The 25,748-nt window shown below is 36.2% G+C and overlaps 5 protein-coding genes and 2 non-coding genes across 8 annotated transcripts; 1 reads left to right on the top strand and 6 right to left on the bottom strand.

Moving 5' to 3' along the window:
- On the bottom strand, positions 1,858–3,529 carry LOC104734791 (NAC domain-containing protein 79-like). The gene is made up of 3 exons (XM_010454433.2): positions 3,084–3,529; positions 2,684–2,961; positions 1,858–2,581 (listed from the first exon to the last, which is right to left on the bottom strand). The coding sequence occupies exons 1-3, from the start codon at positions 3,271–3,273 to the stop codon at positions 2,039–2,041; spliced, it is 1,011 nt and encodes a 336-aa protein (XP_010452735.1). The 5' UTR covers positions 3,274–3,529; the 3' UTR covers positions 1,858–2,038.
- Positions 7,193–7,265, top strand: TRNAA-AGC. The gene has a single exon. It is a non-coding gene; the product is annotated as a tRNA-Ala (tRNA).
- LOC104734790 (F-box protein At5g07670-like) lies at positions 7,454–11,376 on the bottom strand. Of its 2 annotated transcripts, XM_010454432.2 has the most exons (3): positions 10,793–11,376; positions 8,109–8,999; positions 7,454–7,898 (listed from the first exon to the last, which is right to left on the bottom strand). In XM_010454432.2, exons 1-3 carry the CDS (start codon positions 11,068–11,070, stop codon positions 7,631–7,633), a joined length of 1,437 nt encoding a protein of 478 aa, XP_010452734.1. In that variant the 5' UTR covers positions 11,071–11,376; the 3' UTR covers positions 7,454–7,630. The 2 variants fall into 2 exon arrangements, with proteins under 2 accessions (XP_010452734.1, XP_010452733.1); XM_010454431.2 differs by lacking the exons at positions 7,454–7,898; positions 8,109–8,999 and adding an exon at positions 9,247–9,691 and having other exon boundaries at positions 9,902–11,375.
- LOC104737880 (structural maintenance of chromosomes protein 6A-like) lies at positions 11,474–19,501 on the bottom strand. Its single transcript, XM_019234929.1, is given in 30 exon segments — positions 11,474–11,723; positions 11,809–11,903; positions 12,024–12,121; positions 12,445–12,502; positions 12,594–12,672; positions 12,784–12,863; positions 12,961–13,022; positions 13,025–13,062; positions 13,160–13,300; positions 13,441–13,532; positions 13,603–13,688; positions 13,805–13,919; positions 14,000–14,131; positions 14,306–14,507; positions 14,769–14,881; positions 14,988–15,090; positions 15,961–16,130; positions 16,299–16,403; positions 16,515–16,544; positions 16,546–16,590; positions 16,703–16,778; positions 16,880–16,956; positions 17,072–17,206; positions 17,497–17,616; positions 17,945–18,265; positions 18,348–18,434; positions 18,539–18,594; positions 18,767–18,900; positions 19,020–19,125; positions 19,301–19,501. Coding segments are annotated over 30 exon segments (3,168 nt in total). The 5' UTR covers positions 19,455–19,501; the 3' UTR covers positions 11,474–11,665.
- On the bottom strand, positions 19,580–21,739 carry LOC104737878. The gene is made up of 3 exons (XM_019234451.1): positions 21,096–21,739; positions 20,172–20,989; positions 19,580–19,595 (listed from the first exon to the last, which is right to left on the bottom strand). The coding sequence occupies exons 1-3, from the start codon at positions 21,366–21,368 to the stop codon at positions 19,580–19,582; spliced, it is 1,107 nt and encodes a 368-aa protein (XP_019089996.1). The 5' UTR covers positions 21,369–21,739.
- LOC104734788 (protein RFT1 homolog) lies at positions 21,885–25,572 on the bottom strand. Its single transcript, XM_010454430.2, has 14 exons — positions 25,305–25,572; positions 25,129–25,208; positions 24,638–24,732; positions 24,380–24,540; positions 24,018–24,169; positions 23,811–23,929; positions 23,537–23,700; positions 23,375–23,449; positions 23,147–23,218; positions 22,874–23,011; positions 22,607–22,762; positions 22,474–22,526; positions 22,211–22,389; positions 21,885–22,105 (listed from the first exon to the last, which is right to left on the bottom strand). Exons 1-14 carry the CDS (start codon positions 25,357–25,359, stop codon positions 22,039–22,041), a joined length of 1,566 nt encoding a protein of 521 aa, XP_010452732.1. The 5' UTR covers positions 25,360–25,572; the 3' UTR covers positions 21,885–22,038.
- TRNAL-CAA lies at positions 25,589–25,672 on the bottom strand. The gene has a single exon. It is a non-coding gene; the product is annotated as a tRNA-Leu (tRNA).

The following is a 25,748-nucleotide window of genomic DNA, read 5'->3' as shown; positions in this document are numbered from 1 at the left end:
CCAAAAAAAAAAAAAAAACAAACAACGAAGAATCTCCGAAAAAAGCTTTACCACATATTGAGACCATTAGATCAAATAGGCCTATATATTTTATGGGCCTAAGCCAGACTCCCTTTCACTGATTATCATCTTCTGTTCACGGCCCATTTCAGTATCTGAAAAATCAAATGTTTTGCTAATCGCACCCATATGTGTGGTATACATTTTATACATTCGTTTACGGCCTTGCGGGTTATCCTGTTTTAGGGAAAATTATGAAAATTCTGTTACTTGGAACATCTATGAATTAAACTATATATGTGCCTCAGCCTAACAACGAAATAAAGACTATTTAAAATATACTCCTAATTTCATGAATAGCTTACGCAGTAACAAAATTAGCAGAATTATCAGTTTTGAAAATTCCCATACTTTGATGCGTGCATCTCGTATTTAAAAAGAACAATATAATGATGGGCAAGTAATTGTCTTTTTTGAATGTGGAAACTAAACAAACCGGTAAGAAATAAAGTGGCGAGTAATTTACAACGAATAAGACACGTGGGCTTTACCAAAAAAAACGAATACGACACGTGGGAATACGTATCCATGTGAAATCCGTAATTACTGAGGTGAGATTTCTAATTCATCTGAATTTTATACTAATCCGAAATTAGCAAAACACAAAATTTAATTCGAGTTTCTTTGGGGTTTGGGAATCTAATTGTAAAAGGTAACTAAGGTTATCAACTTTTACTTTGTTTTTATCCAAAACTTCAATATGGGCATATTTTATTTTAACGTCTTCTTCTTTTAATAATTCTACATTGACCAATGGGGATGTTTATTATAATCAGTAATATAGCTGTTTTTTTATGTTTTGGTATTTTACTAATTATATATTTTTAAAATGAAATGTTTTTTTTTCGTAAGCCATTGGTAGTATATTACACGTGTCCTAGTCAGTTTGGGTATAACTACAAATTTTCTCTTCAAAACTAAATTATTTTGTAAAATATAATTTGGATAACGAATAAAATCTGCAGAAGTCTTTTTTTTTTCGGTTAAAGTTTGTAGAAGTCTTTAATTCATATTGTAAGATTTTATAAATTAAAACATGCAGAAATCATTTTTCCCTTATGGTTAAAGATTGTGGGAGTCGTCTTTCACTCATATTGTAATTTTAAACTTCTCGTATGTCTTATACATCATTTTAAAATTAAATATCTTATACAAAAAAGGTGCACGAAACTAAAGTATAATTTCATACATCATTCGTAACAACTTTATAACGGAATAAAGATTTTTCGTGGAACAAAGGTGTTAAGAAAAAGGGAGGAAAAAAACTATTGCGCATTGTGTTAGAATATTGTTATAAGAAAATTGATTAAGTTCTTAACTGATCATTTGTTCAATACAGCATGTAATTTTTTATTTATAAAAAAACATGAAATTATTTCCAAATCGAAAACTCTATAAAAGACTAAATTTTAACTAAAAGTTCAATATATGATAATATATTACACCTACTAAAAAAATTTATAAACTAATAAAAGTTTTCTTGTTGGTTGTATTTATTTCATATATATTCATAACTGAAATGATGATTTGTTGGTCTTACGGCAATCCACTTTTAGTAGATATTTTTTTCTTTTGACATTCAAGTAGATGTTCGTTTATGCACTTATATCGTAACAAAATAGTACTGTAACGAGAGACGACCACCAGGGGGTTATTTTCCTAAAATCTCCCGACTCTATTGTCATAAATGGTTTGAGAAAATGTGAAATATTAGAACATGTGTATTTCAAATCACCCGCAGCTGATTCGCAAGTATGGGGTTTTCACAAAAATAATCCACCACAATTGCTTAATAAATTCGATTAATTGCTTCTTTTTATCCTCATTTAACTTTTCCTTGAACATATAATCTAAAGCACCAATAGTGGCAGTAGTGATATATAAATCTATACAAACTTAGCACACCACGCTAAAAAGGATAAAACTTTGCAAAGGTTTTTGTACTTGTGACCTAACTTAATGGATTCTTTTTCAGGCTTCAGTAGTTCCAGAAAGGTTCAAGATTAAGGGGACCGGCAGAGGAAGATGGAACTTCTTGATGATCAAATCGTTTCCTCCCAAATTCAAAAACCGATGAATGATCGGTATTAGAAGCTCCTGTTTCCCGCGAATTAATGTTCAATGTTTTGAAGCTCATCCTTTTGTTATTCTCGATCATTGCTTGTAAAACTGACTGTTCTTGCGTAAGAACCGGATTGGAACTCTGTAGGTTCTCCGAAACGTTGAGAGATTGATGTGGTTGGTAGAGTGGAATCATCTGTAGAAAATCTGGTTGCATCGAGGAGCTAAGGGAAGAGTTGCTGAAGGAATTGAGTAATGTGGTTCCTCTGGTTTCAGCTTGGTTGGAGAAGCAGGGCACGTAAACTGGCTCGGTCTTGGTTTTGTCATTGTATGTCGAAGAGTCGGTCAAAGGTGGTAAGCTGGACCCGGTTCCGTAAGAACCGATTCGGATCAAAGTCGAAATAGGGATCTTCTTGCCTCCAGCAGTTTTATGAAAGACCCTGCATATCACCCACTCATTCTGCCAAATGGAACCAAACCACAAAAACAGAGTATAAGACAGAGTTGTAAAACAGAGCAAGAAACAGAGCAAAGCTAGGATTTTTTTTTTTCAATTTATTACCTTAGCGGTTTTAGGCAAGTTGTGAGCAGAGAGTTTCCCATCTAGCCGATACTCATGCATCACCCAATTTGTTTTGAGGCCTTTAGGAGCTCTTCCTCTGTAGAAAACAAGTGTTTTCTTCATACCAACAAGCGATTTGCCTCGGTAGATCTCCTTATCCTTCCCTGTCGCTTTCCAATAACCGGCTTGGGTTGCTCGGTTAGTCCTCAAACCAGTCGGATACTTTCTATCCCTCACACAGAAAAAGTACCATTCTTTCTCACCCATTTTTGCTTTATCTGTTAACAAAAATAAATAAAACACCAAAAACAAGTCCAAACTCATTAGGACTCTAAGAACAATGATAAAAATAAACTTGTTTGTATGTCAGAAAGAAAACTTGGGTTTTGTTTGAACATACAAGGCAACTCCCAAGGCTCAGCTTTGTTCAAATCCACCTCACCAATAGCTTTAGCCGAGAAAGCCATGTCAAGAACCTTGTTGTGTAGATAGTGGGTTATGAGTTCTTCGTCTGTTGGATGAAACCTGAAACCAGGAGGCAAATCCATCTGCTCATCATCTTCCTTGTGAAACCCACCGAAAGCTTCCATCTTTTTTGAAAACCTTAAACCCTACAGAAGAAAAAAAAAAAACTGATCCCGGAACAAAATCAAACCTTAATTTAATCGTTTTCTTCTCAAACGGTTTTCTTTGAATAGATCGAGAAAGATTTGATCTTGAATGTTTTCAGGAGATGGGTTCAGAGAATATATATAGATATATGGTAGAGAGAGAGAGAGAAAGAGAGTAAAGGTGAAAGAGAAGTTAGGGAGAGAGAGAGATTAAGGAGACGCAGAGGAACTATTAAGGAACGGAACCAAAATGGAACTAGAAAGGTGGAATTCTTTTGACGAAAATGATCGTTTTTACATTATATAATTTTTTTTTAATGTATTAAAAATACATGTATAAAAGTATATTGTTCATATTTTGTGAGAGGAGAAAAGATACGTAGTGTGTAACGCAACTTGGCTAGGTTGTTTTGCACTTTCCCCTTTTTTAAAAGAGAAAAACCTTTTTCTGCTCTTTAAAAATAAATTATAATTAAAAATATATATAACTGCAGAAATATATTCGGAAAAAATATAAATAGACTTGCCTTAATTTTTGTTCTTTGAATCTAACGCGGTGAATAGTTATTACTTATATATTAACGTTATGATATAAATTCAATGTGTAATATTTTAGTATGATTTGAGCGAGTTATTATTAAAAACCGTCTTCCGTATTAATCTATTCTTTACAATTTTGTGCATGTCATTACAAGTAATAAAATGCTGAAATTCTGATGGTTCTACTTCTACACAATATACTTTAATACTATCAATAATAATACTAAGTAATTTTATTTTTGTCAACTTATAATACTATTAATTACTATTGAATACAACTCAGATCCCTGTTCCCAAAATAGTTTGACAAATGGTGTTTCTGCAGTTACTCTTATTTTTTTTTATAACTCAACATAAATCTTAAGACATATAGAGGGGTCTAAGACTAATCCTATGGGTAGGATCTCCCAAGCTTTCAAATGGGTCGTAAGCAATGGATCCATACCCATGTGATCAAAAGAGATAAAACTAGCAATTATGTGCTTCGGAGAATCGATTTCTGGCCTAGACCAACGCGACGACTCTTCCGACCAAACTAGAACCACTAGCCCACCACCTCGTGATAATTTGTTCTTTTATTGCGTTTCCTTATTGGTCAAAAATGTGTTATGTTACTGTTAGAAAAGTGTACGATATTTTTAGCATCGGATATAATCATATACTAATAGATAGAAGTCTCGACCCCGTGAGATCTTATAAACATTTCAATTGTTAATTCTAAAATTAAAGTTTAATTAACATTCTGTTTCTTAATATTGAGATTTTTAAAAATTTAAAGATCCTTAAAGTATTTCGTTGGTTAGGTAACATTTTTTTGTGATGATATCATTATACTTCTTCAAAAGTAAATAACCCGAAAAAAATATAGTAGTAGTATAAATCTACCAATAATACTCATCCTAGTAACAAAAAAGTGAAAAGAAAAGGAAGAACTCTTAAATAATCCATCCATTAATGGCATCTACAAACTGTGATTTTTTTTTTATCAATGATTAAACTCCATCTGCATGTTTATGAGATTACTTTATAATTATATATACTCATAGCTACGTTAAAGCTATATTGGTATCTCTATGATTTACCTATATCTTGTGTATAATTACAATACATATAGACATAGCTACACTAAAAGTGGCCATATTGGTGGTATGTATGGTTTTCCTATCCAAGCAAATGACATAATGCATAAGGTATCAAGGTGAAGCAGTGCTTCCACTAAACACTAAATTTCTTTTAATTTCAAATATAAATTCCAAAGGTACTAGTTCTATACTTACTGACCTAGTATATACCCTCAATGAAAGAATATCTTTGTTTAATTAAACCAGATATTAGGTGACAAATGAGAATTCAGTTTCGGCGAAAATACAAACAGTTATCCCATTTATCTATCTCGACCTAGCTAGTAAAAATGGGGAAAATATTCTATTAGGAACATCTTTCAAAGTTATTTTACTATAAAATAATTTACCCCGTTAAGGTAAGTACCTATCGTAATAGATTTCCTTTCTTTCTAAATTAGTGATATTCCCTATGATCTTAAAGAAAAACTCTTATATTAATCTTCTTCCAATTTTCAAAGCCAGCAGTAATGACAAATTTTGTTTGTCAAGATAGGGGATCAGATAACGAATAAACTAATATAAAAATCGTGGGGGTGAGCAAAGAACTGATCCAATAAGATTTGGTCGTCTAATAAATTAAAATTCTAATTATAGAAAATGTTGCAAATTAGGTTAGTAGGAAAGCGACTAATATTCCTATTTAAGGAAATAGTTCTAATAAGACAAGACCACGTGTCAGGCTGTTTCTCGAGCAATCCCAAAATCTTACGGTCATTAGCATAGTCAACTTGTCCACATCTGCCACGTCATGCCGAGTTTAGGTGCCAGCTATTAGCCAATTATAAGTAAACACGTCTTGGTTGAAAGCTAACTACGTATTTTATCAGTGGAGCAATAGTTGACCTTGTTGGCTAAGTACTGTTCTCGAGTTAAGTGGCGGTGCCTTAGTGGCTATTAGCCTATTAGGGTCAATTAAAAACCTAATCTTTTTTTTTAGGTGCATTTTCTTCTAACGCACAGAAAATAAAATAAATGTGGCCGTACAAGACGACAAAAAATTTGGCCGTAATACGTGAAATATGAAGAACGAGTGGGAAATTGCGGGAAAAAATCTAACTAAACGAAGTACGATTAGACAAATTCCTCTATGCACCTTGTACGTTGTTATTAAAACCATTCATTCGTTTCGTTCTTCTTAAGCAAGATTTTTTTATGTGCTTCAAAGAAAAAAAATCGTAATTAGTTCTTTTTGTTCAGAAGCAGATTGTATATAGATTTTTTTTTGTAATGTTTATAAAATATCTTTTTCTTATCAAGCGATATATATTAATATATGTTGGTTGGGAGAAATTAAACGTTTTGTTTTACAACATCGAATTTGAATAATATGTGATATATATATATATATATAAGTTTGAGAAGATGATCCATTTGTTAAAATATGTTATGTCCCCGGTCCGGAAAATGTTTGTCTGTGATTATGCTGGTTAAGAAAGAGAAAAGAACATTGTTCCTAATGTGTATGTGTGTAATCATATCTTTCTTAAACTATATCTAGTAGACCTTTAAAATTTAATATAAATAAATTAACTTATGTTGGAGGATTTAACGTTTGACAAAAAAAAATGTTGGAGGATATAACCGAATCATGGGTTCTGAATTATGACTGGCCTTAACACACGAAGTTGTACATAGTTCACTTTTTAAAACAATGGATCTTGTAACCTTTTGTCACAACATGATAATTTAATGCAAAAACTCATGACAAGAAAAATAAACAACGGGATATCACATGCACACATTGCAATATGTAGTAAACAATAAGAATTATTTAAAAACCCCATGTTATTTAATTTTTTGTAGTATAATTACAAAAAAAACTCCACTATGTATATTGATTTTGCCAAAAAATGAAAAATCACATAGAATGTGGAACAAAGCCGGTCCATGTGAGATTATTGGTGTAAAACGAAAAAAAAGAAGAAGAGAGAAATATGTATGTATGGATGAACCTAATTAACCACTTAAGAAAACCTAATTCAAGTTGTAACACTTTTCTATTGTTTACTGGCCTAATTAGGCAATAACTGGACCTCACATGTACACTTTACTCAATTGAGAAACACAAACACACACACAAAATATATTGAGTTTTATATTTTTGTGTTTCAGAAATTTTATAATGGTATATTCACGAATTAAATCTCTAATGGGGGAAAAAAAAAACTGAGAAAAACTGAGATTACGAAGAAATTTAGATTTAATAATACAGATATTGTAATAAACAAACAAATGGGGATGTAGCTCAGATGGTAGAGCGCTCGCTTAGCATGCGAGAGGTACGGGGATCGATACCCCGCATCTCCATTTTTGTACATCTTTTTTCATTTTTTCAAAGTATGATTGGATTCCTTAAGGACGAAAGATGCTCTTAATACGAGTAAGAATTATCTATTTTTGTGATGAGCTTTTTCTAAAGATATCTTCATAGTCTTTTTACTCGCAACTACTGTCTACTCAATCAGTAGTTCTTAATCTCTTTGCAAAGGGAAAAGTAAGGTAAAATTATGTTTGCTTAGCTATGAATTTCTGATTACAAACATAGAATGGATTTTAAAAAAAAAGGTAGACTTTACAGTAATTGGCTACATATTGTTCAACGACAAGTAACAAAGAAAGAGAACCTAAGGAACTTTCAAAAAAACATTCAAGAGTTAGGTAGTAGTAAACTTTCATGTTTTCTTGAAAAATTTCCCACCTTTACCACCAATTCCGGTCTCTGTAAGGCTTGAAGAGAGATGCGATCTGGTGTCTGGTCTCCACTGCAATTCCACTAAAGCTGAGAACAGAGCTGACAGCGACGGAGAGACTTCTGAATCTTTTATGTTCTTGCACGAAACCACTTTCAGATGTTCTAGCTCGTGCCAATGTAGAATCACTGATTCTAGACCTGATGTTGTTAGCAATGAGCATCCTTCCAGATACAGTAGCTTAACTCTCCTGCAAGTCCAACAGACAATGAAATTAGCAAAACGATTCAAACTTTATGATTATCGACAAGATCTAACGGGTTTACTAATGAAATTGGCTAACGGCTGCAACTTTTAAGATCACATTGTTCCTAAAGATTCATATGGTGCTACCAAACACGAATGGGTCCAGTTATCAAACATCAAAAGCACAAAAAGGGAATATAAAGTTTTTAAGTACCCGAAAGCTGCTGCTGCCAAGCTGAAGATATCATTATCCAATCCCCAACAATCTTGAAAAACAATCTCTCTCGCCGCTTCACATATCTTAAACAAAGCCTTTACGGTATTCTTATCTCTTAACTGACACTTCTCCAACTGCAATCGCTCGAGAGCAGGACAACAACAACTTAAGCACTCATCTGGATCATTATCGATCTTTTTACAAGACACGAGTTTCAGCGTCTTGAGATTCTCACAATAACGAAGCCCTTCAAGCCAACCCGACTCCATCTTGTGATCACAAACAGTAAGTTCCTCAAGCATTTGACAACATTGGCCTATTTCTTTAATCCCATCAAACCCTCCCTCACATCCAACAAGCTCAAGCTTCACCAGTCTCTTGCACCCTTGAGCCAAAATCATAAGACCGATATCCGAAACCAGAGAGTGATACAAATCATCAACATTCACAACCAATTTCAAGATCTGCAGATTCTCAAACGCACCAATGCCAAGCAAAACACTATCAGAACACTTGTGCAATTCGAGTTCTTGCAACATGGAACACTCTTCAGCTACATTCAACAACCCTAGTTCACTAGTATTGGTCACAACTAGTTTCCTGAGATTAGAGCAGCCACCAGCAAGGGCTTTGAGCCCTCTATCAACTACCTCAACAGACAACAGATTCTCCTCGAAGAAACTCCAACTCTGATAAGACCCTACATCAACAGTAAACGAAACTATCCTGTGGTTAACTAAAATACCTGAATTTGGCGGCGAAATCAAACACCCACTGACCAAATCAACAGTATCCAGATTGGGAAACCTCGAGATCAGCCGACCAGACGCTAGAAACCCCCAATCAGATAACCTAAGAGACCGTACAAGACTACCATGGAGTTTAAACCATCTCTTGCAGNTCGCTTAGCATGCGAGAGGTACGGGGATCGATACCCCGCATCTCCATTTTTGTACATCTTTTTTCATTTTTTCAAAGTATGATTGGATTCCTTAAGGACGAAAGATGCTCTTAATACGAGTAAGAATTATCTATTTTTGTGATGAGCTTTTTCTAAAGATATCTTCATAGTCTTTTTACTCGCAACTACTGTCTACTCAATCAGTAGTTCTTAATCTCTTTGCAAAGGGAAAAGTAAGGTAAAATTATGTTTGCTTAGCTATGAATTTCTGATTACAAACATAGAATGGATTTTAAAAAAAAAGGTAGACTTTACAGTAATTGGCTACATATTGTTCAACGACAAGTAACAAAGAAAGAGAACCTAAGGAACTTTCAAAAAAACATTCAAGAGTTAGGTAGTAGTAAACTTTCATGTTTTCTTGAAAAATTTCCCACCTTTACCACCAATTCCGGTCTCTGTAAGGCTTGAAGAGAGATGCGATCTGGTGTCTGGTCTCCACTGCAATTCCACTAAAGCTGAGAACAGAGCTGACAGCGACGGAGAGACTTCTGAATCTTTTATGTTCTTGCACGAAACCACTTTCAGATGTTCTAGCTCGTGCCAATGTAGAATCACTGATTCTAGACCTGATGTTGTTAGCAATGAGCATCCTTCCAGATACAGTAGCTTAACTCTCCTGCAAGTCCAACAGACAATGAAATTAGCAAAACGATTCAAACTTTATGATTATCGACAAGATCTAACGGGTTTACTAATGAAATTGGCTAACGGCTGCAACTTTTAAGATCACATTGTTCCTAAAGATTCATATGGTGCTACCAAACACGAATGGGTCCAGTTATCAAACATCAAAAGCACAAAAAGGGAATATAAAGTTTTTAAGTACCCGAAAGCTGCTGCTGCCAAGCTGAAGATATCATTATCCAATCCCCAACAATCTTGAAAAACAATCTCTCTCGCCGCTTCACATATCTTAAACAAAGCCTTTACGGTATTCTTATCTCTTAACTGACACTTCTCCAACTGCAATCGCTCGAGAGCAGGACAACAACAACTTAAGCACTCATCTGGATCATTATCGATCTTTTTACAAGACACGAGTTTCAGCGTCTTGAGATTCTCACAATAACGAAGCCCTTCAAGCCAACCCGACTCCATCTTGTGATCACAAACAGTAAGTTCCTCAAGCATTTGACAACATTGGCCTATTTCTTTAATCCCATCAAACCCTCCCTCACATCCAACAAGCTCAAGCTTCACCAGTCTCTTGCACCCTTGAGCCAAAATCATAAGACCGATATCCGAAACCAGAGAGTGATACAAATCATCAACATTCACAACCAATTTCAAGATCTGCAGATTCTCAAACGCACCAATGCCAAGCAAAACACTATCAGAACACTTGTGCAATTCGAGTTCTTGCAACATGGAACACTCTTCAGCTACATTCAACAACCCTAGTTCACTAGTATTGGTCACAACTAGTTTCCTGAGATTAGAGCAGCCACCAGCAAGGGCTTTGAGCCCTCTATCAACTACCTCAACAGACAACAGATTCTCCTCGAAGAAACTCCAACTCTGATAAGACCCTACATCAACAGTAAACGAAACTATCCTGTGGTTAACTAAAATACCTGAATTTGGCGGCGAAATCAAACACCCACTGACCAAATCAACAGTATCCAGATTGGGAAACCTCGAGATCAGCCGACCAGACGCTAGAAACCCCCAATCAGATAACCTAAGAGACCGTACAAGACTACCATGGAGTTTAAACCATCTCTTGCAGACCAAGGAGAGATTTTTCCGGTGAGATTTAGGGATTTTTTCAATGATTCTGATGAGAATGAGGTCAGGTAAGAGAAGCGTGAAATCAGGAGGGAGTAGGGTTTTGGATTTGGAGATTGGAGGGGTCAAAGACTGAAACTTTGCGGCGAAATCAAGCGGAGAAGAAGACAATAAATGGTGATGGTTAACCCAAAGTTCAGACCAGCTCGCTCGTCGCTTCTTCAATGGTGAAACTGGACTGTTCTCCTTCTTCCCTCTATAAGACATAACTTCTTTACATTCTTCTTCTCCGCCCCCTTCCTTGAAAGCAAGCGACGTTCTTGAAGGGTTTTTCTCGGAGAAACAAAAAAAAAGGTTTGATTTTGATTTTTCCGAGAAAAAAAAAAGCTTTTTAACGGATTTGTGCAATTAAAATGGAAAGTTTGAAGCTTTTGCGAAACGGGAACTTACACAATCAATCACAGAGAGGAAAAAAAGAATTTTGTTTTTAGGGATTTTAAGATTTTTGGTTTAAGAGAAGATAAAAAAATATTATTTTTTGTTTTGTGTCTCTCTCTTTAAACGAAAGATTCGGTCTCTCTTTTTGTTTTTCTGGAAACTGTTTAGATTTGTAGGAATAATGTACAAACGGTCTCAATTGAACAGTGAAGAAAGGAGAAAATTTAGAACCTGTCACTCTCAATCTTTTCGTCCACTAAGATCATAATCATTATATGTATCTGTTTCTAGATACTGACAAAAGAGAAACTTCCAATAAATTGATTCAGGATTACAAGATTTGCCGATATTACTCATTAGTCATTCCCATTACAATTAAGTTATTGAGGAATTTACAGAAAAGAAGAGAGGTTCTTTCTTTGGCTTAAGAACGAGGAGCAGCTAGTTGTTGCTTCTTTACCTTCTCGTGTGACTTCACCATACTGTCGTTACAAAGATGGATTAGTATTACATGGTTCGTTTTGTTTTGTATTTAGATCTAACGAAACTATCTAAGTGGAAAGTTACCTGATATCATGTGGAGTGATGAACATCCACTGTGAACCTTTCTCTATTGCAAAATCAACCAATGTGTCTAAGCTGATTTTCCTGCTAACTGCGTCCTGAGATTTGCAGAAACCGAACCGTTTTTAACTGCTTTATTTCTATTAAGGTGCTTGATACATTTGTTTTAGCAGCTTTGACAATAGAGTGTATATGTCATGTAAGAAGATGATTCTTACCATAAATACATCAAATTCGTCCATTGCTCGAATTGGGGCTTCAGTCATCGCGTGAAGAGCTAATGCAAAGCATAAAGTCGAGAAAGACCGTTCCCCACCTGAAATTTACGACAAGAGGACTAACTAACTTTGAAGCTGGCTAGAACAACTGATAATTTGAACTAATAAGGTTATACTCTCAATGGAGAATTAGCTTCCAGAGATTTAGCAGTAAGAAAGTCAAAAATAGGACAACAACAAAGAGGGCAATAGCAAACAAAGGCTGAGACGATGTTAGATTCTTCGATTTAAGTTTCATGTTTCAAGGGCTTTGATACTTAAATCTCATCCATTGAGCCTTTTACAGCCCACCCTAGTTCTAATGTTTCGAATGTGGGATTTTATGTCCCAATTCATATTCAAATCTAGAGTAGAAAAGCACCTGAAAGTCCTCTTGTGTCTCGAACAGCACTGTTTGTTGCATCTTGAGGCATCTTAACCTGTTGAAGAAAGAAATGCAACCAACACAGTTAATTAATGTCATAATATGGACACATCCGATACAAAACGTAGCATTATGGTTCCAATTACCTCTATAGACAAAGTTTTGTCTGCATAAGAGACCATGATTTGTCCACTGATACCTTTTTTACTTAAGTTAGAGTTGAATCTGCTTTGATGATCAGCAATCAAGGAAAGTAGCATATGAAAATCACATAACTAAAGTGAGAACTATAAATTATCCAATGTTATTGGTAATAATGGGCAAAAAAATTCGTACTGCCAAGTTAACTGGCGCTTCAGATGAGATTTATTTATTTGGAGCTTGCCCTGCCGTGAACCTACCACATCTCTGCAAACCTGATTAAACAGTAATGCACACATTAAACGAATTAGCATATGCATATTGAAATTTTGGATAAGGAAGATATATCTATAAACAATTGCAAGGTTTAACCTTGAGCTTTTCTCGAAAGCTTTTGTAAATTTTGCGTTTCTTCCTAATCTTCTGTTCTTTTCATCGTGCATAATCCTGAGGTCATCGATTGATTCAGAATACCTGTATCAACAAAAGATATAAGCATGCAACCTTAACAGGCATTCAACAGGAAATTTCCGTATGTAGGAACAATCACAAGGCACATAAATTTACGCACTTGGCATTCTCTCGGTTCAGCCTATGATTTATTTTGTTAATCTGAGCACTAAGCTGCAAAGGAGTGGCCCCATCCCAAGGGCCCAAAGCTCTTATCTCACTCTCAGGACAAATGATTGAGGCCTTCTCATTACTTTCCTGAAATTGCAGCAGTTGAACCAAGTATATATATTAAAAAATGAATCCAAGAGCAATAAGTAACTTGCACTGCCCATTTTGATATTATTGTCCTTTTTCGTTTATATTACTAAGGGAATTTCATAATTGCTTATTCTTCCCTGCCGCTTCGTTTCAAGATCCTGATATAAAACCTCAGCCTGTTCAATATCGGGTAAGACCTTGTCCTTCATAAGATTCTCATAATGGTTCTTCTCCTGAAACAGAATCACAATTAAGTTCTAACTGTAAAACAAGTAAATAACCAAACTCTTAAAGAAGGTGCACCGTTTCTGCGTATTGGAGTTTTTCTTCTATCTCCTTTAGCTCATTCTCTGCTTTCTCAAGAGATTCAATTTCACCCTTGGCTGACTATGCATGTACATTTTAACTTGAACTATATTAAAGCAAATTTGGCTGTAAATCAAAGATGATTAATCTTTCTAGGATTAACACAAATCCAAGAAAAATCAATGTTATGACAACATACCACATAAGTTTTCATATGAAGCTTTAAGTTCATTAGCCTTTAATTCAGCTTCATTCAAACCGTCTTGAGATTTTTCCAGCAAGGATTCTTTCTCCTTTATCTCTTCTCGGAATCTCTGAGAAATACAAATAGCGCAATCAAGAATGATGCTAGGGGAATATTGACAATCAAACAGTTTCAACCAATATAACAAACCATGCTTTCTAGATGAAGCTCATCAACACTTGATGTAGGTGATGCTTTGGTTTCAGAAGCGACTGATTTTTTCAGATCCTGCATTTCAAGTTCCTTCCTCGTCAAATCTTTCTCTAGTTGGGTGCGTTGCTTCTGTACATTGACCAAAAAAATGCAAACTGTTTATTAATCCGAACAAGCTTAAGCTTTGTGGAAAGAAGCGAAATGTATAAGTTAAGACAGTTAAAAGTTGAGCACATTAATTCGACATGACCAGTGCATTAAACAATGGATACATCTAAAGTGATACCAGTAATGTTACACTACCTTCAGTCCGCGCATTTTAGATTCAAGACCCTTGAGATTCATTTCTGCCTCCCTCTTTTGTCCCCTGCATTCTTGTATTTCCCTTTGTTCTTTTGAGGCCTCTATTTCAAGATCTTCGATTTGGTCATCAAAAGAAGCACACAATCGAGTAGTCCTTTGAGGACGAGGAGGAAGCGTAGTCTGAACAGGTCCACGGGAAAACTTAAGAAAAGAATAGGTAGAATACTGTTACGTTGACGCAGATCTTCCTCTATATTTGAAATCAATATAACTATATAGCCTTTTCCACTAATCACGCCAATAACTCGGTAAAACCGTCAGAAGTGGGTTCTAGTGGTAGTTCTCATTTTACAAATTTGTAGACAAGTGATATGTCAGTGTCCCTCCACTTATAATTTGAACTAAATATATGTGTTTGGCTCTCTAAAAGATTTGTTCTCGCCATTTTTAAGTGGCAACTTACATTCTGTATCCATCTATAGTGAAAACATCCTTCAGATTCAAGAGCCTTCTCTCAAAGGCAATGGTCTTGCCAACCTCATAATTTTCTGCAAGCACTTGCCTCTCGACACTACTCTGGAAATTTCCAGAAACCAATGCTTAATGAATACTACTATACAGAGGTTGGAGGGTGAAAAGTTAGTAATATACTAATGTAGAGAATATCGGTAAGTAAGATTACCATATCCACCAAGACATTAAGAACAGTATTATTCTCAGAGTGCAAGACAGAGAGAATAGTTGGGTGTTCTGTTTGAGGAATCATGTGCCTTGGTATACTTAACCTGCATAAACAATAATAACCATGGCGTTTGCAATATAACTAAATCTATCCATTCATTAAAGCAGAACATAAACAAGAATATTGGAAGTGTCTTTCAGATTACCTTGGTCTTGAAAAGTCATAAATGATAATCTTCAGATTGTTATAATTTGCTTCCTTTCCACAGTCTCGCAAAGTAACTAAATCTTTATGATCGGTCACAATAAAGGCATTCAGGAGGTTTCCAAGAGCTTGTTCAACTGCAGATGCCCATCTATTACCATTGACCAATGTCTGTAGAAAACCACAGTTAGATAAATTCAAACTAAAACAGCAGAGATTGTTACCATAAAACTTGAAAATGTCAGCTTTTCTTTACGCCATGCATGGTCCATATGAGAAAACATGTTATTCTTTGTGCAAGGATGTGTAGAAGGGAATAATAGAAAGTTAGAAACTTACCACATGAGCACCAATCGGACCAATGGGTGGCTTTTTAAATCTGCGGTGATGTCTCTCAATAGCCCGCAAGAGATTAATGACTCTGTCCCCTCCAAATGCGGTAACCTAGCAAGAGAAGTTTGAAATTATCCAACTAATCCTCAAGATCATCATCCTCCAAAAGAATAGAAATAACATATAAAGCCTGCAAGGAGATCCATGTAACTGGATAAGCACCTTATTTGTTTGATGTTTCTTCAGATCATTTGATCTGTGTGTTTATGCTTCTTTGCTTCTTTTCATGGTCTCTAATCTAGAAACCAAAGAGCCAAAAATAGTTGAACATAAGTAACTANAACAATAATAACCATGGCGTTTGCAATATAACTAAATCTATCCATTCATTAAAGCAGAACATAAACAAGAATATTGGAAGTGTCTTTCAGATTACCTTGGTCTTGAAAAGTCATAAATGATAATCTTCAGATTGTTATAATTTGCTTCCTTTCCACAGTCTCGCAAAGTAACTAAATCTTTATGATCGGTCACAATAAAGGCATTCAGGAGGTTTCCAAGAGCTTGTTCAACTGCAGATGCCCATCTATTACCATTGACCAATGTCTGTAGAAAACCACAGTTAGATAAATTCAAACTAAAACAGCAGAGATTGTTACCATAAAACTTGAAAATGTCAGCTTTTCTTTACGCCATGCATGGTCCATATGAGAAAACATGTTATTCTTTGTGCAAGGATGTGTAGAAGGGAATAATAGAAAGTTAGAAACTTACCACATGAGCACCAATCGGACCAATGGGTGGCTTTTTAAATCTGCGGTGATGTCTCTCAATAGCCCGCAAGAGATTAATGACTCTGTCCCCTCCAAATGCGGTAACCTAGCAAGAGAAGTTTGAAATTATCCAACTAATCCTCAAGATCATCATCCTCCAAAAGAATAGAAATAACATATAAAGCCTGCAAGGAGATCCATGTAACTGGATAAGCACCTTATTTGTTTGATGTTTCTTCAGATCATTTGATCTGTGTGTTTATGCTTCTTTGCTTCTTTTCATGGTCTCTAATCTAGAAACCAAAGAGCCAAAAATAGTTGAACATAAGTAACTATAATGGCTACAACAAAAAGGTGACACTATTTAAAACAACACAAATATGAGACAGGGTAAGACTAAGATACCATAGCCTCTATGTGTTCCTTCTCTTGCCCTCCAGCTAATGCTTTATCTATTACCACGTTCTCCTCCTCTTTCAAACTAAAATTGTAATATATTTAATCCATGCTTAGCCAACAAAAAAAAAAGAAGAAGATAGTAAAAAGGGATAGCTGAAGAAAAAAATCAAAAAACATAATGACCTGGAAAGCAATGATTCAGCCTTCTCAACCTCTAGCTTCCATAGATTCAGTTTTTCTTCAATTTCGGATTCTTCAGCCTGCATCATTAGCAGCCAGTAAAATGTCTATACACTCACACTAAACTACTCCTCAATCACCATATCAAACACTGAGCATAAGACTGAAAGGATCTTAGTTTGCGAAAAGGTGGACCTGTGTGCTTCTTGTAGTCATTTCATTAATATCTCCAATCTGTCGGTCAAGCCTCCTAACAAGATCCTTAATCTTCTGAATGTTGTTGCACTTATGGTGGTATTCTTCTTCTAAAGCGATCTTCTCTCTTGCAGCCTGTTTCAAATTGTATGTCAAGTACACACAGATGCGAAAAGTATCTAAACCAAGCGCAATTTTAGAACTACACTATCAGATATTCTATTAACGAGGTCAAGAGCAGTGCCTATCAGAGTCATGCAATCCCAATATATCAATAAGAAAAAATTATTTGATAAATCCTTTCATTTGCTTCTCTCGTTTTCCTAACTGCTCAATTAGAAAATATAGTTTGTAAATAATATGTAAGATAAATTATCAAACTACATACTTAAGGGCAATTCTTTAAAAACTAATTTTTAACATACCATCTTCACTGATTGCCGCAAACATTCTATCTCTCTCTTCATTGCAGTTGATTCATCCATCAGGCAAGCAACTTGAGCTTTCTTCTCGGTTAAGCTTACCCTTAAAGATTCCACCTCACCCTACATAAAAGGTTAGTTTTAATCAACTTAAGGATTCAAGTGATATGATAAGGTATCATTGATGCCACAAATCGAGTATTTAAGTGTATAAGCAAATATACATTTTAGAAACTCAACCTCACTTAAATAAAGAGAACACAAGGGGTAATCCGTATGACCCTATAAGAATCTTTTAGGGTAGAACTAACCTCAAGCTTCAACATTCTTTATTTAATACAACTAATAAACCTCAATGTTATAGAATCCAAGAGAAGTTTAGACAGGTCATGCACACCCTGCATTCTGATTGTGCATAGCAGTTTAAATTTGAGGTAATAGATTTACTTACCAGTTTCTGATCAATTCTATTTTGACAAGTAGGCACTCGTTCTTTGAGTTTCACGATCTTCTCAGTCTGCTCCTTGAGCTGCCTATCCACATCATATACCCATGACCAAGCTAGCTTCTTTTTCAAATGCAGCAACTGTTGGGTTATTTCTTCAAAGTGTTCCATATTCTTGATCTTTTGATGCAACTCACTGATCTCCTTTTCTATTGGTTGTATGGTCTTCTCCATCTCATCCAGAAGAGCATTTGCATATTCCAACTTTGTGTCAATACTTTGAAGAAGCTCATCGACTTGCTGAAGAAGGGTTGCTTTATAAAAGAACTGCAGAACAAAAAAAAAAGAAGCTTTCAGCAAAACTATCAACAAAATTAACTTCAGCACATGCGGATTTACAAAGATATACCTGGAATTTCTCTTTGTCATTTCCAGAATGTAAAAACTCCTTGCTCTTTTCTTGACTCATGATCACACAGGGATTCTCAACATCAATCTAGCCAAAAAAAAAAAAAGCATAACGCAGATCCAAGCAATGAATACCACAAATATAACATATAAGATCATACTTGAAACATGAATCAAAGAGAAAAAGCTCACATTATAATGTTCAACTAGTTCCCGTAGCTCCTCCCGTCGGCTAGATATTTTTCTTCCTGCACAACACAATTAAGAAGATTTACACATGACACACAGTAAGACTTGAAACATAACAAGTAAGAAGATATACAATGACAATCAATAGCGAGAACAAGAAGGCGAATCAAGCAGAAGCACACAGACTAGAAAGACAGAAACTTTAATTAGCATCAAAAGAAATTAATTAACCTTGATGATCCTTGAGAACCGTTAAACTAGTAGAATCAGATATCCTGCGTTCAACAGTCAGGGTATCACCATATAATTCAGGCTTAAAAGCATCCTCTCCTTGGTTTCTCAATTCAACACGAACAAGGGCATAGCTGCATTAAAAAACAAATATTTGACATAAGTCTCTCGTGGGAGAAGCAAAACTCAGCAATTTTCCTAATCTTAGAAGAAGACAAAAGCCATAGTCGCATATGTAAGTAAGTAGAAGAACCTGCATCCAGTTTTTATGAAATCTTGCAGAGAAGTGGCGCGCTGAGTACCTCTGGCTCGACATCCAAAGGCAACACGCAGGGCAGTCAATATTGCACTCTTACCACCTGGTTTGAGACCACGAACCAAAAAAAAACTCAAAGCTAAAAAAAAAAATCCGTCCTTTACCGAAAATTACAGTAACCCCAGCTCGAGAAAACGAAGCCACAAGCCAATTTTTATTTATTTTAAAGCAATAAAAAAAAAAGCCCAATTTGGAAAAAAAAAAAAAAAAAAACTTACTTCCGTTTTGACCAGTGATGAAATTAACAGAGTCGCCAAACTCAATCTCGAGATTATCGTGGCACATAAAATTCTCAAGGCGTATCCTAAGGATTGTACCGGAGCTAGGTCGCTGATCCTTGAAAGAATCGCTATGTTCATGTTCATCTTCCATCTCTGTGGCCTTTCTATGGTTTTCGCACTCTCTAGCATCGAAGGATATGTGTACACTAATAAAAGATGTTAGATGCGCGGGAACAAAATAAACACGTGCGATATTTTAATTGGTTAGAAACTACCTCATCGTCGTTTGGACCTATGGACATAATTAAATACACTCCAAAGAGTAAAAGTTTAGGAGTTTGCATATCCGATTTATTTACACCCTCTATGAATTATTATTAATTCATTATCTTCTGTTTTTTTCTACTTTTATTGCAAATATATATATATATATATATATATATTTTTTTTTTTAGATTTTGATACCACCCCGAATGGAGTCATTTCTTTTTTGACCAATGGAGTACATATAACCAATTTCTCAAGAAGAAAAATAATGAAATTTGAAGTACAAAAGTTCCAACTTTCTCTTCCTCTGTAAAGACCAAATCCACGAAACCCGTTCCCTAGCTACTAGGATAAATCATAGCTCGGGCTCCTGNAGAGAGAGAGAGAGAGAGAGAGAGAGAGAGAGAGAGAGAGAGAGAGAGAGAGAGAGAGAGAGAGAGAGAGAGAGAGAGAGAGAGAGAGAGAGAGAGAGAGAGAGAGAGAGAGAGAGAGAGAGAGAGAGAGAGAGAGAGAGAGAGAGAGAGAGAGAGAGAGAGAGAGAGAGAGAGAGAGAGAGAGAGAGAGAGAGAGAGAGAGAGAGAGAGAGAGAGAGAGAGCGTACGAGCAGGTAATACGGTTGCAACCTCTATCACCATCAGACGCAAGCATCGACTTGCAATTCCTGCATCTCCTCCATCCTAAACTCTTAGCCATAGCTTCGTAACATCCCGCAGGAGATGACTTATAAGTCTCTGTTTCACGGAATACATCACATGTCATGTTATAATGCCATTCTGTTCTGCAGTTTGCGCAGAAACAATACCCACACCCCATGCACTTTCTGGCTCCTCCTAACAGCTCAGCATCAGCGAAGAACGTTTTTGAGTATTCAATGAGCTTGGTCTTCTCCATTGTAACCGTGCATTCGACTGGCGGCCACGTACAGCCTGTAGTCTCTTGCTTTTTGATCCTCCTCTCCTCTTGTCGGGTCATATGATCAAGCAGCGCACTCTCCGAAAGATATTCAGCCATGTGTCTGAGCCGCACAGGATCCAAAACACCTTCACAATCCTCACTCTGTAGTACCGAGTTGCAACCCAAGCTTGGGCACTTTACTGGTTTATGCCAATCTAGTGCCTCGTCGACTTGTCTCTTAATGCAAGCAACGCAGAAGCGGTGAAAACAACCAGGTACCTCAAACTTGTCATCACACGGGACGTCTTCACAGCATATTGGACAAGTCTCCATGTAGACGTCACCTTCACGCCACCTGATCTGGGAAGCTATAGCAGCTCTGGCATGCTCAAGGACAAAAGTGATGCTCCCACTGCTCACAGATGCAGGAAGTGCTTCGCAAGACGAGAATCTGCTCTGAAGAAGAGCCACTTCCTTCACAAGTGTTGCTACACTGGACTCGTTTGGTTCAGCTTTACCTGTTACCTGTCACAAACAATAGGAAAAAAAAAACAGGAGTCATAAAAACCTAACAAATACACACATACTATATATGTCGATCGTCTACTTATGGGGTGCAGTAATTAATTACGTATTCTAAGATATTGGAATCATCACAGAAGAATGTGACCCTTGCCAAATCGAGCTCCAACGCCCACTTCAACCCATGAACTAAGGCCGCCAATTCCGCAACTTCCTGCTGTGTGGACTCTTCATCTCCCAGAGCTTTCCTCATCTCATATAGTCGGTTATCCTCGGGGTCACAGATGGCCACACCAAAACCACCAATCTGCCTAGTCTCATCCTTAACCACCTCTTCGCTCACCAGACCCTTGCAGTATATCCGATAGGACGTCTCACACATCGTGTAAGGCTTCTTCTTGATTGCTTCTTGCTTTTGTGAACTTTAAAAACGCTTGCGCTAAAAGAAGAAAAACGAAAGAGAGGCCACCAGAGATTACCCTAATGCGGAATCAGCCTTCTCTTTTATAGATGAAAACCTCACACATAAAGGAAAACAGTGGTTTTGCCTTTTTGTCAAAAATAGCAAGTATGAATTTATAAAAAAGGAAAAACCTAACTCAATGTAGTAATCATTGTTTCTGAGGGAGGCAAGACTCTGCTCAGGATTATCATTGACGCCGCCACAACTTATTGGAATTGTATATATTCCATAATGAGGATTGGATATATGCAGTTTCTAACATTTTTTCTTTTTTGCTGGGGGTCAATCTTGATGTACCTGTTTTCATCTTCTTATAGGTTTTTTGTCTTTCTCCTGAGTGTTATTTTGACCAATGAATGAAGAAGTGAAAAAAAGAGTTGCTTTAACCTTTATCAGAAACAAAAACGATGACGAGTGCCAGACTGCCAGGTAAAATAACTCCTACAAAAATTGATGATTTTTTTCCATTGAAGCTGAATTCGGTAACAGCAGTTTCACTCTCTTTCTCAGCGTTAAAATTTGTTTGTAAGCATAAACCTTAATTCTTAACCGTACTTTAACCAGGACATATACCGATTTCTTGGTTTCTTCAGTCGTCGTGATTGTAATCCCTGAAATGTATGATTCTTTTGATGAACACCCTCTCACGCCGGTATCTACCAGAGAGAAACACGCAAGATTTCAGATACTACGTTTTGCATATAGAACGATAAGTCGGTAAATGGAAATGGATTTTGTAGTAGCCATAGGAGAGGACTTACATGACAATGGCGGAAACACAGAAGCAGATGAAACCGATGGCAAAATGGAGAGGAAATGTTCCCCAGAAGTTCATACGGTTGAGAATAGTTTTCTCTGAGATGAGAGTAATTATGCTCGAAAGGATAAGAATTTGCCAACCTAAAGGGAAGCATTTCCGGAACGAGAATGAAGAAGCTCCCTGCAGACGAGTTTGAAGGTTAAATACAGATTTTGTTTGAAAAAATGGGGCAATTACATGATTCTATAGTTTAATCAAGCATACCTGGAAGTAACGTTGGATGAATTTCCCTGAATAGATGATCCTAAAAATCATATCTGTATTTTTAAGAAGTCAAGAAGACAAAAAGAGATAAAACAATAATTGAAGTATCTACATATATATAGGTGAAGGATACTCAAAGAATTCGCCATGATTAGACCTATTGCTCCGGCAGATCTTATCAGCAGAATATTTAATGCGACGTAAATCAATGAAAACACAAGCAACATGTCGTTTGAGCGCTGAAGTTCATTCTCTGTTCCAACTGCATGTAAAAATGCCTCGGAGGTTCCTGACAAAATAAAAGTAACAGATTGAAATATCAAATATGCAACTAGTAGCCACCAAAAGAAGAAGCTTAACAAGTCCACAAGCACTAGTTGATCTAGTTATGATCACTAACCGTTCATGGCCAGGACGATGATGTAGAGACAATAAAACTGTAGGGCCAAGGAAGCTTCTCCATCGCTCCATTTTTCACCATACAACAATCTGATGAGAGAGTATGAATAACTCGGGCCAAATGCCATAAATATAAGACCTAGAAATTCCCAGAATGTTCACGTTTTCAAAAAAATTACCAGAGATTAGATACAAATCTTATCTACACTAAGATACAAAACAATTGGGGATCTGTAATTGGGTTTTGGAGACTCTGGAATAGATAGGAATATACCTATCAATATCACAAACTTCAAGGCCTCGGTCAAGCAAATTCCAAGTTTCTTTTTCCTTTCTTGATGATTACCTGTCAGAGGGGAGAGAGACACACTCAAATAAAAATCATATATGGTAATGAACAGTCAGAATCTTGGGAGATAAATTATCTACACCAAAGTCATGAAACATCAAACCCAAAATTTATTACATACTTAACTACACTAAACTCAGGCGAGAAATGAACCTGATGCGAACCTGGCAAATGTAGCGTATGAACTTTCTTCGAAAGGAAGAAACACCATGCGTACAACTAAACTTCCTGGAGTTCTAGAAATTGTGTTAGAAATATCTCCAGGCAACCTTTGTAGCCATAGATAATTTGCATTTTTTCATAAAAGAGACTTGCCTAGTTTGTCGACGATCCCATATACAGCCTGATTATAAGGTGTATCTAACCATACAAGGACCAATTTTTCACCTTCTTGAAGGATCAACTTTCGGAAAGACTGAAAAGTAAATAGCATACTCATTTTCGAGAGCTGCCTATCAAAATCCATGAAGTTCCCAGGTCTGTGACACCACAAAAATTGTTGAACATTATTGAGAATGAATGTGTTGATTAGAGCATATCAAGAGTTAAGAATACTGGTTAGGAGAATCAAAGAATAGAGAACTCATACCTGAAAGGAAAGAGATCTGAACTGCTGTAAACACCGAAAATGAGAAAATAAGCCCAGTACCCAAGAAATAAGGAACCTCCATATGCAACTTGTGACAGTGCGAAGATGATCACTTTTTCCTACAAACATTGAAGATAGTTAGATTTTCAATTTATCATATAAGCTTTCTTTTGCTCAAAATAAAATGGAATGGTACAAGAGCCGTACCATGTTGGTCTGCGTGACTATGAGAGAGCACAGAGTTACACAGCGTGCAACTGTAGCGACAGTCTCAACAACGAGACGCAACCTTAGTCTCAGCAATGTCTGAGAGAGGATATACAAAGGCTCAGCCAGTAGCTCCAGTATACATGCAAATCCTGCCAGTTAACTAGATTAATCATACTGTTATATTATGTATCAGAATGTAATTTGGACTACTATGAAAAAATGAAAACTACTATTAGGAAAGGACGAGAGGAAACAATGGAGAAGACACAAGTAAATGACTGCAAAACACAAACTTTCAAATCCCAAGGCTGTAAGGAACAGAAGTATGAATAAGGCACAAGAAAATCACAATAATGTACCGTGAATCAAGATAGCTTGTGCATATGTGTCGGAGCAACTAAGATTCTGCCACCATAACACAAAAGCGCATGCTGCAATAGTAATGGCTATTCCTAGTGGAAATGTCACCCATGCTACTTTCAATAGCCTAGTCACATTTTCTACTGATCCAAGACCATCACTGCAGCACAAATATTAAGGAATATCACCGACTACAAAGTAAGTCATGAACCGATTATGTGAAAAAGGAGATGAGCGGAAACTGATTTTATGCATACCTGTTAATGTCAGCCCGCAAACAAGCACGCCGGAATCCCTCCCGGCTGAGAAACAAGACACAAGTAACAAAAAGATGGAACTGAACCGCATATAGCTGCATTCCAAATAAGAAAAAGATAGATCGAGCTTAAAATCAAAACCATTAAATTAATGAAAGAAGAAAACATCATCCATCCACGTAGCTATTGCAATGAAAAGTCGTCCAGTAAAACCAATCGCAGCTAAAATTTATAATACATGACTTCACAATTGGTTTCCAATCACACCTAAGAGACCATACAATTACAACCACATCTTGGATTCCTGAATCCACCAACTATACAAGTTTTGCTACTTTGCAATATGGAACAGAACAAAACAAAGCAATCTTTTTGTTACTTGTGACAAAGTTGCCAAAACAATCTTCTCCTTGAAGCTTAAAAGCACATACATTGGCGTAATCTAAGAACATAAATAAATACATTCGACTAGTAAGTCAACGATTCGTTACCGCATAGTCTTTTTCGGTGAGATGCCTCACGATCCATGAATTGAATACGAACGGGATGCTTCTGGATATAAACTGTGTAGCTAATTCCAACAAATTCAATCCACAAGAAGAAACAGGTAATTTATAAGCTAAAATTTCAAAAGAGAGAATAAGAAAACACACAAAGGAAGACGAACCTAGTAAATACTTGAACGTGCGCGAGAGATTAACTTTGTCACTATTGGTAGCCATTGTTGGAGAATGCAGAACTCAAAGTTCCTCGTTGGGTCAACGACTTTTCAAATTGAACGAATCCAGATAACTTTGATCTGAAAGGATCTTGATTTCAACTAATGGATTAAAAAAACATGATCACAAACATAAACTACCCAAATCGTTGATTTTGATTGTTAGGGTTCAGATTTGGGGATTTTTTTATTAACAAGAAATTGCGTAAAATAAAAATAAAAACAAAAAATTATGTCAGATGTGGGATTTGAACCCACGCCCTCTTACGAAGACCAGAACTTGAGTCTGGCGCCTTAGACCACTCGGCCAACCTGACTTCTTTATTATAACATGAGTATTAAAATTTATATTCTTCTAAACATATAAATTTGTGACTTTTTTTTTTTTTTTTT

Source organism: Camelina sativa, chromosome 13, assembly GCF_000633955.1.
Source record: "Camelina sativa cultivar DH55 chromosome 13, Cs, whole genome shotgun sequence".
In the NCBI taxonomy this organism is placed as follows: domain Eukaryota; kingdom Viridiplantae; phylum Streptophyta; class Magnoliopsida; order Brassicales; family Brassicaceae; genus Camelina; species Camelina sativa.
This window is presented reverse-complemented; position numbering and strand designations above follow the sequence as displayed.

Excerpts from the sequence above, each read along its gene's own strand:
- LOC104734791 (XM_010454433.2), bottom strand. The coding sequence starts at position 3,273 with ATGGAAGCTTTCGGTGGGTTTCACAAGGAAGATGATGAGCAGATGGAT. Across the intron at positions 2,962-3,083 it reads TGAGCCTTGGGAGTTGCCTT|ATAAAGCAAAAATGGGTGAG; the intron begins GTATGTTCAAAC and ends TTTTGTTAACAG. Across the intron at positions 2,582-2,683 it reads ACTTGCCTAAAACCGCTAAG|AATGAGTGGGTGATATGCAG; the intron begins GTAATAAATTGA and ends TCCATTTGGCAG.
- LOC104734790 (XM_010454432.2), bottom strand. The coding sequence starts at position 11,070 with ATGTCTTATAGAGGGAAGAAGGAGAACAGTCCAGTTTCACCATTGAAG. Across the intron at positions 9,000-10,792 it reads TCCTTGGTCTGCAAGAGATG|GTTTAAACTCCATGGTAGTC; the intron begins GTTTAAACTCCA and ends CTGCAAGAGATG. Across the intron at positions 7,899-8,108 it reads TTGGCAGCAGCAGCTTTCGG|GAGAGTTAAGCTACTGTATC; the intron begins GTACTTAAAAAC and ends TTGGACTTGCAG.
- LOC104737878 (XM_019234451.1), bottom strand. The coding sequence starts at position 21,368 with ATGTGTGAGACGTCCTATCGGATATACTGCAAGGGTCTGGTGAGCGAA. Across the intron at positions 20,990-21,095 it reads ATTCCAATATCTTAGAATAC|GTAACAGGTAAAGCTGAACC; the intron begins GTAATTAATTAC and ends TGTTTGTGACAG.
- LOC104734788 (XM_010454430.2), bottom strand. The coding sequence starts at position 25,359 with ATGGCTACCAATAGTGACAAAGTTAATCTCTCGCGCACGTTCAAGTAT. Across the intron at positions 24,733-25,128 it reads TCACCGAAAAAGACTATGCG|CTATATGCGGTTCAGTTCCA; the intron begins GTAACGAATCGT and ends TTTGGAATGCAG. Across the intron at positions 22,763-22,873 it reads CATCGTCCTGGCCATGAACG|GAACCTCCGAGGCATTTTTA; the intron begins GTTAGTGATCAT and ends TTATTTTGTCAG.